At 38.9% G+C, this 8,471-nt stretch overlaps 1 protein-coding gene across 1 annotated transcript in view; it reads left to right on the top strand.

Annotated features, from left to right (window-relative positions):
* The first annotated feature begins 2,343 nt into the window (after positions 1 to 2,343).
* The window catches only part of MYRFL (myelin regulatory factor like), a 120,986-nt gene continuing 114,858 nt past the window's right edge, over positions 2,344 to 8,471 (top strand). Inside the window, exon 1 of the mRNA XM_029955454.1 lies at positions 2,344 to 2,389. Coding sequence (XP_029811314.1) covers positions 2,344 to 2,389 — 46 coding nt within the window. The remainder of the gene's footprint in view (positions 2,390 to 8,471) is intronic.

Raw genomic sequence — 8,471 nt, 5'->3', positions numbered from 1 at the left:
GCGAGTTACATGCAGTCAGATGGAGTCCAACATTCAACATCTACCAAAATCCTTCTTCAGCCTATTTCCCACTATTTCCCTCCATGAAGCACACACAAAAACAGCAGATCCTGCACACACACACCTATTGTTTATGTCTCTTCAAATTTCAGCTCTTAGTGACAGCCCCTAGATTAAGTAACTCTTTACTTCCTCTGTTCTCTTGAGATGTTTTCCCCAGACCTTATTAGAGTCTGCCTTGAGTTATAGTTGTGCTTTTCTTATGCCCTAGATTTAAGCCTGTGGAGAGCAGGGACCATTATCTACTCATCTTTTTACTTCATGCACCCTGTAGAGAACAAGTTTAGCACAAGTTAAATGGAAAAAACCTGAAAACGAATTTCTTTAAGTAACTTGATGACTTGTCCTTAAAGGTCTGGAACCCAATGTAAGTTTCCAAGTAGGATTCTAAGCCTCTTCCTGCCCCCCCCCCCCGCCCAGTATAGAATTATCTTGCTTATTTACAAGGAACCGTTTATATTTATGAAACTTTAAAATGCTTATTAGGAAGCATACCACATCACCTGTACTGAATCTAACAATAATGAAATAGACAAATTCAGAATTATGACATTCTATGACAATGGGTCTGGATTGTTAAAAAAGCGTCAATGTCATAAAAAGCTAGCCAAAATGACAAGGAGAATGTTCTACATCTTTAAAAAGACATAACCAGGGGCATCTGGGTGGCTCAGTCAGTTAAGCCTCTCACTCTTGATCTCGTATCAGGTCATGATCTCAAGGTTCATGGGATTGAGCCCCACATTGAGCTGTGTGCGGACAGTGTAGATCCTGCTTGGGGTTCTCTCTCTCCATCTCTCTCTACCTCTTGCCTGCTTGTGCTCTCTGTCTCTCTTTCAAAATAAAGAAATAATCTTTAAAAATATAAACATGACCAAAGGCAATGCATGCATATTCATTAGATCCTTGATCAGAAAACAAAAGTCATAAAAGATATTTTGGGGATAATGTTATTAATACTAATGAGATTAAATTTGTGTTATATTTCTTGGGTGTAATAATACTGTGATTATGTGGGGGAATATCTTCATTTGTTAGGAGACATATACAGAATTATTTCTGGGTGAAATGTCAAGATGTCAGCAGTATTTTCAAATGACTCAGCCAAAAATGTATACAGCAGGCGAGAAAAAGCAAAAGTGGGAAAATATTAGTAATAAATCTGGGTGAAGAGTAGGTGGGTGTTTCATGGTACTGTTCTTTCAGCTTTTCTACAGGTTAAAGACTTTCAAAATAAAAAGCTGGGGGGAAGGAAAACGAAGGGTTAAAGAGCCGATTGAATATCCTAATTTTTTAAAAATAGTTTATTACCAAGTTGGCTTCCATATATCACCCAGTGCTCTTCCCTGCAAGTGCCCCACACCATGACCATCACCCCCCTTCTCCTCCCCGCCTCCCTCTTTAGCCCTCAGTTTGAATATCCTAATTATATTCGTAGGCTATTATTAAGTAAATTAATAGTTAAGCAGTGAAAGCCAAACATTTATTTGCATGTGGTTTTATATTTAGGAGTGAAACCAGCTAAGAATGAAGCCTATAACCAACTCTAAGAATTACTGAATCAAATGCAATTTTGTTGCTCATTAGAGGCACTTCTACTTTTTAGCTTATACTTAAAATAAAATCTGGAGGAGATAGACTAGGTGTGTTTCAAGGAATGTTAAGTTTTCATCGTGATTAAATTTAGAAATACTTAACAAATCACAACACTTCATTATCACAAACCTGTCTAAATTATCTGCTCTTCTAGGTATCTATAAAAGTGATTATTGATTTGCCCCCCTTCTCTAGGTAAACACACACACACACACACACACACACACACACACACACACACACTGTTTATTTGCCTGGTTATGGCTAAATTGATCTGGTTGATAGAGGGAGAGATACAAATATATTGGTGTAAAAGGACAAATAGGAGATAAGACTATGTATTTATTGCCCATTTATGTAATTACATGTGTCACTAAGGACAAAGGTCCTTAAAACAAAGACGACAGGCAGAGTAGAAACAGTTCCCTGCAGTAAGATAGATTTGTTACCACTTCCCTATTCTTGAGGGGTTTTTTCTGCATGGTCACATAGCCTGATCTTATAATCATTTTGAAAATTTAACCATCTTTCTGGACACCGTTTGTTGGCAGAAGAGATGCTTCACTCCAATACAAAGAAAATGAAGATTTTCCAAGAGCATTCATAGGTGTCCAGTGGAGAGGACGAGCACTTGGTTCCTGAGGCCTGAGAACCCTTGTTCTGCTGCATCACCAGGCCCGCGGCACCATGGACGTCTTAGGGGAGAACGAGGCGCTGCGGCAGTTCTTCGAAGGTAAGCGGCCGGCGGCCAACACGCAGTTCCTGCTGCTGAGAAATGGCTCTGCTCATGGTCACTGTTTCACCTTCTTGGAATTCACTTAAACTTGGATTTGGAAGAAATGCTATTGTACTAACTGTCCTGAAATTGGAAGTGGAGGTTTATTTGCTCTGTTCACAGCAAAAATCAATGGTATAGGTAGTGATTTAAAAGAATACAGGATTTCCATCTTCTAGCTTGGCTGTTAAAGGAATCACAGGATCAGCATATCTATGTTGCTAGTGTTTGTCTCTGTCCTGTGCTAGATTATATGTCTTCTAGTCCCCTGTGTTTCAAAATGTACAGATTTGTCTTGTCTCTAAAGTTATTGAATATAGCACAAGAAAGGTGTAAGATTTCATTTAAGACCATGTTCCTCTTAGTATAATTAAATATAAAACAGTAAAGGAATACCTCCTTCCCCCTCTCATCTTTGTTTTTCACAACCCTTTAAAAATGTGTAACTGAATAATGACTGGTTTTTGAAGGGAGAGGCATACTACAGAAATGAGTACTTCTTTCCCAAGGGAGAGGCATATTATTGGATGTCGTTACACAGATTTTCTTTCTTCGAAAACTCTAAACTGGCAGTACGGCTTCTCATATTTAATTGGGTTGCTATTCTGATGGCAGGTCTGTTGAAAATATCAGCCAAGGATTTGCCACCGGACACTTCAGTCTTTGTTTCTTTATCAGCGATGCTCAGACTTCCATGTGAAGGGAAATGTGACCATAGCCTTCACATATTTCAAAGGTATTTCTGAGGAAGAAGTATGAGAAGAAGCTAGGTAGGCCTGTTTATTCTCAGAATCCAGAGGGCAGTTACCAGCATATAGAGAAGTGCTTTCGGCATTTCTGGTGATTAGTAACGTGCCTGACAAATTCTAGATGTAAAAAGGTTGAATGGAATTGACTCAACACCAAACAGTACGAAATATAGAGTGGTCATACCAAAGTAGTGAGATCCTAGGTCACCATCAGAAGGAATCAAATACAATGTCGTAGTTTCTGTGGCTTGGATTTGGCCAGAAGAAAGCTAAGACCAAGAGAATTATCACATTATCTCAGTCGTGATCTATCCCATTGGATATTCTGCCTCTGACAGTAGCCAAATCAGTGTGTCTGCCTGAATCAGGCTCCATACACAGTAGGCACACTAACGTTGCATTGCTCAATTGTTAGTGCCTGATTTTCTTTTCTATGTAACTTTCATCCTGGCAGTGGGTAGTAAGCCCTAAGCTATAGGTCCATACGTATGCTTTATTTTAGAGAAACCACCAATTCATTTTATAAAAGCATAAAGTCTATTTGATTTCCTTCTGTAGCTGGAGAAGACCTGAAAAATGAATGTCATCTACCTTGTGTTCTTTGGAAATTCTGCTCTACTTGGAGCATTCCTATACTCTGTCTTATTTTTACAAGTTTCCAGGGATATAGTTTCCACAATCTTCTCTGTAACTTGCTATAATAGCTTATTATTATTTTAATAGTATTTTTCTTAGCTTAAACCAGACTCTGTTTTTCCATCTGAAGTCTTTTTTTTTTCGCGAGAGAGGAGCCACTTCTCTTAATTTATAGAAATAAAAAATGTAGACAGCAGCTTTACTGATTGATTCTCTTCCCCAAGAAAACCACACAACTCATTGTCAAATGTTTACACCTCCACTATTCAGCAAATATTGAGTACTTGCTGTGTGCCTGGTCCAACAACCACCTTCCTTAAGTGGTAGCTTGTAAGGCTTTGAAGTCTTTCCCTTAGATTTTAATGACATCCTTTCTCAAGTATTCCTTAGAATGAGGACAGCAATGCTATTCTAGTGAGGAGGGCCGGTTGCGGCTCATTGTTCTCCTGTTGGAGTGTCAGTTCTAACTAAATGCGATCTTGTATAAAGAAAAAAATAAAGTCTGAAAAGTCATGAAAAGTTTTGACAATTTGTTACCTGGCTGAAAGCTGTTTTTCTGTTTCCTCAGACCTTTTCTTCTAAGAAACTCAGCCCTAACTGCATTTTTGCTTATGAACACATCTGTGTGAAAAAGGATCTGGATTGACAATGTCATTTTCAGTTAAATGGCCTTGAGGGTCAAAGCTCAGGATGATCTTAGTTTTTATTTTAAATTTCAAATATGCCTAAATCTTTATGATGTGTCTCAGGAAAATGATAAGAACAAAGGATGGCTTCAGGTAGCTGGGATTCTAATTCTAATTGTAGGCCCATTTACTGAAGCAGAGGCAGATCAGGTGTTCTGGGGTTCCCAGCATCCTCTGGAAACCGACACCATGTGAAATGTTTGGCATTTTTGACAAAGCTGGGACCAATGCAAGGGAAAGTTTGTCAGAAGAGAAGCATACTATTTTTTTTTAAATAACTAAAACTTGGCTCCAATCTAAATTACTAATGGTGGTGGATTCGTTAAATGAATTATGGTTTTTCCATGTAGTGGAATATTTTGTAGCTATTGATGATGATGATGATAAGGAAAAATGTCTATTATGTAAAGGGTAAAAATGGGCTGTAAACTGATATATGCAATTGAATATTTATACATCTCTAGCTTCCCAGAACAAAATTAATTATTAAAACTGATTTGAAAACAGTTAATATATATACATACATGCTTACACATACATATAGAAACAACTGGATGGATACCCTTCAAGTACTAATAGTTGTTATCTCTTAGTGATAAGAATATGTGGATTTTCATATTCTTCTTTATACTTAATTATCTAAGTGCTTCATATTGAAATGTATTATGTTATAATCCTATTATCTTAAATAGAGGTGAATGAGTTTTAATTCAGCAAAACTCTTCTGTTTAAGATCCCCATATAAAGAAAAATTATAAAAGACATTGACACAGGTGAAAAAGATGATAGACTTCTTCTGTAGAAAAGATCACATCCTTCTGGGCTATCAGATTCTGTGGGATTTACACCTTTCATTGTCTTAGAGATATTTTAAAACTCTATACATTGTAGATCACGGACATCAGTGCAAATGGTTTTTGTTTATAGACATACACATGAATTTAGTTTTAGTGGGATCAAGAAACAGTTCCAGTAAAAGCCAGTTTTGCTTTTATTTGTAAATTCATTCCGTGGTGCAGCTAGATAGATACAGATAATGTGGCTATAGATACAGATCTGCTGTTTGAATTCTCCTTGAGCCAATGGGACATCTTCCTGCTTCCTTCATTAATTAGATAATTAAATAAAATCTTTGATATGCATTCATCTTATATTTCTATGAAAGTCATGATTTGGGGGCACCTGGGTGCCTCATTCGGTTAAGCATCTGACTTTGGCTCCGATTCTTGAGTTTGAGCCCCGCATGAGGCTTTGTGCTGATAGTTTGGAGCTTGGAGCCAGCTTTGGATTCTGTGTCTCTTTCTCTCTGCCCCTCCCAACTCACACTCTGTCTCTGTCTCTCTCTGTCTCTGTGTCTCTCAAAAATAAACATTAAAATTTTTTTTCTCAAGGAAAGTCATGATTTTATCTTTAAAAACAGATGGTTGACTATTTTAAGTGGTTAACTTAGAAACTTTATCAATTTCACCTTTGGATTGAACCAGATTACTAACAACATGTATTAAGAATTTACCGTATGCCTAGCCCTGTGCTGTTCCCTTTATGTTCATTATTTCATATAATTCTTACAACTCTCTGAGTAAAATGGAATAAGAAAATGAAATGTAGTAAAACTCAGGCTTCAGTTTACTTCATTTGTTTTTGAAAGCTGTGACTTCATATTCTCAATTTGCTTATCAGCACTTTTGGGGGCTTGCCTTGATATCAGAGGTCTCACTTTTTAGTGCCAGCCTTTTTAGAACATTTTATAAAAACTGATTTGAGAAGAATATTTAGTTGTTCATTGTATTTAATTTTTAAAGAGGAAGTTTTCTGACTTGAGAAGCTATTTAAGCTCATGCTCTTGGTAATGCTCCGAAGTAGGTTCTCAAATGCCTGTTGGATCATCCTGAAAGTGGAAGAGGAAATTGCTGCTCTGATTGAATGGAGTGGGGAAAACCACATAGTAGGAGCAGGTAACAAGGAGACACAAGAAAGACACTGAGAGACTGAAACTCCAGTACACTTACTGAAGCCTGGGGGGGGGGGGGGGGGGGCAGGGAGCGCCTAGAACCAACCAGAAGCTGTGGACAGGCAGGAACAACACCACAGCTCTGGAGATCTAAGAGAAGGAACAGTCCATTCAGGAAGCAGTTGTCAACAAGCTTCAAAATAGTTTCTGCCCCGATCTCTCTGCTCCAGATTAGATTTCTAGGTAGCTGTTAGTAGAAGAGAGTTGTAGGGAGGCATCTGCTGTCCATGAGCTGGACAGGAATACTGTGCAGACACCAGGTATCCAGGACAATGGGGGAAACACTGGAAGGCTCTGGAGCAGTGCCCAGCCCAGAAGGGATGGACCTAGAAAGGCTTCCAAGGAAGGTAGAAAGAATTGTTGAGGAGAAGAGACATTGAGCTTTGAAAAGTGCCTGTATGGTATCTACGTATAGTAGACGTTCAATTTCTAGAATAACTGAACAAAAGAACGGTACAAGATAATTCTGGTCAACAAGGAGTGATTGAACTCTAGGTTTAAAGAACCCAGCAAGTTCAAATAGAGGAAGAAGGAAAAACTTGCCAAGTTGCAGAAAGGCCCAGTGACTAGAATAAACAGAGCTAGAGAGACGAAGTGTTGCTAGTTGATGGAAAGCCTCAGATTAATGGTAAATGTCTTAAGTGGTAATTATCTCTCCAAAAGTGAAACCAATTCTAATTGGCTGATGACTCTGAGTTCCTGTGAGAGGAATCAGAAGCTCTTAACAGCCAAAAGCAGGGCAGTAGGCAGACACTGTGATGCCAGGGCTGGCGCTGAGCAAGGTTGTCTTGTGGGTAGAGGGTATCCTATTTTATTTTTAATGTTTATTTATTTATTTATTTTTGAGAGAGAGAGAAAGAGAGAGCGCGCATAAGTGGGGGAGAGGCAGACAGAGAGAGGGAGACAAGAATCTGAAGCAGACTCCAGTTTCAGAGCTGTCAGCACAGAGCCTGATGCGGGGCTCAAACCCACGAATCACAAGATCATGACCTGAGCTGAGGCTCAGGCACCCCGGGTAAAGGATCTTTGGCCTCAGACCAGTCTCTCAATTCTTTGTCTTTCTTCCACATTGGGACCACCACTTTCTCACCCTCCCAGCACCGGTATGCCCTCCTCTTTCTGTCTCAGTAAAACCTGAGCTTGCACACAAGGTACAAGCAGCAAATGATCTGCTGCCACCATACATCTCTATAGAGTCTCACACTCAATGTAGTTTCAGAGAACATGAAGATGTTTTGATCAAATGAATCAAAAAAGGTTACCTTCTCTAAGAGTAGATTTGATTACTCTCTAATGATAAAACTTCAGACATCCTGTTGTGTCCTAGCAACACCCTCCAATAATAACTAATAATAATGACTGTTTCTTTCTCATTGAACATTTACTGTGTGCTGGGTATAGGATTTTAATTAGGACCATGGCTTCGGGATCCTAGGTATGAATCCTGGTCCTGCCATTTACTGCCTCTGGGAGAATGGAGAAGTCAGCCTCGGCAGGTCTTATTTCCTTATTTATAAAATGTGGATTAACTGTATTATCTCAAAATGTGGTTGTAAAGGGCTATGCCTGGCACAGAGAACTCAATTAATGGTAATTCTCATTGTTACCGTGTTATCATTTTCTCTGTGTAACATCAAAGGGCCCTGTGAGAGATTTTTATCCTCCCATGAGAATCATGAGGCTGGCTGAGGTGAACTTGCTTGAAGGTCATCCAGGTAGTAACTGGCTGCAAGTTCCTCATTTATTCCTATCCTTTGTTTGTATTAATCAGCCAATCAGAGAGAGCCAGATGCTGCCCTAATGGCTGGGGATTCGGAGGTGAACAAGTTGAGTCCTTTTCCCAAAGCAACTCTTCTTCTAGCTGAAGAAAGAAGGCAATGAAGGTATAAGCTGGTGAATAAAATGATTTCAGACAGTCATTAATTATGAAGAAAATAAAACCAGATAGCAGTGCAGAG

Source organism: Suricata suricatta, chromosome 10 (genome assembly GCF_006229205.1).
Source record: "Suricata suricatta isolate VVHF042 chromosome 10, meerkat_22Aug2017_6uvM2_HiC, whole genome shotgun sequence".
Taxonomy (NCBI): Eukaryota; Metazoa; Chordata; class Mammalia; order Carnivora; family Herpestidae; genus Suricata; species Suricata suricatta.
This window is presented reverse-complemented; position numbering and strand designations above follow the sequence as displayed.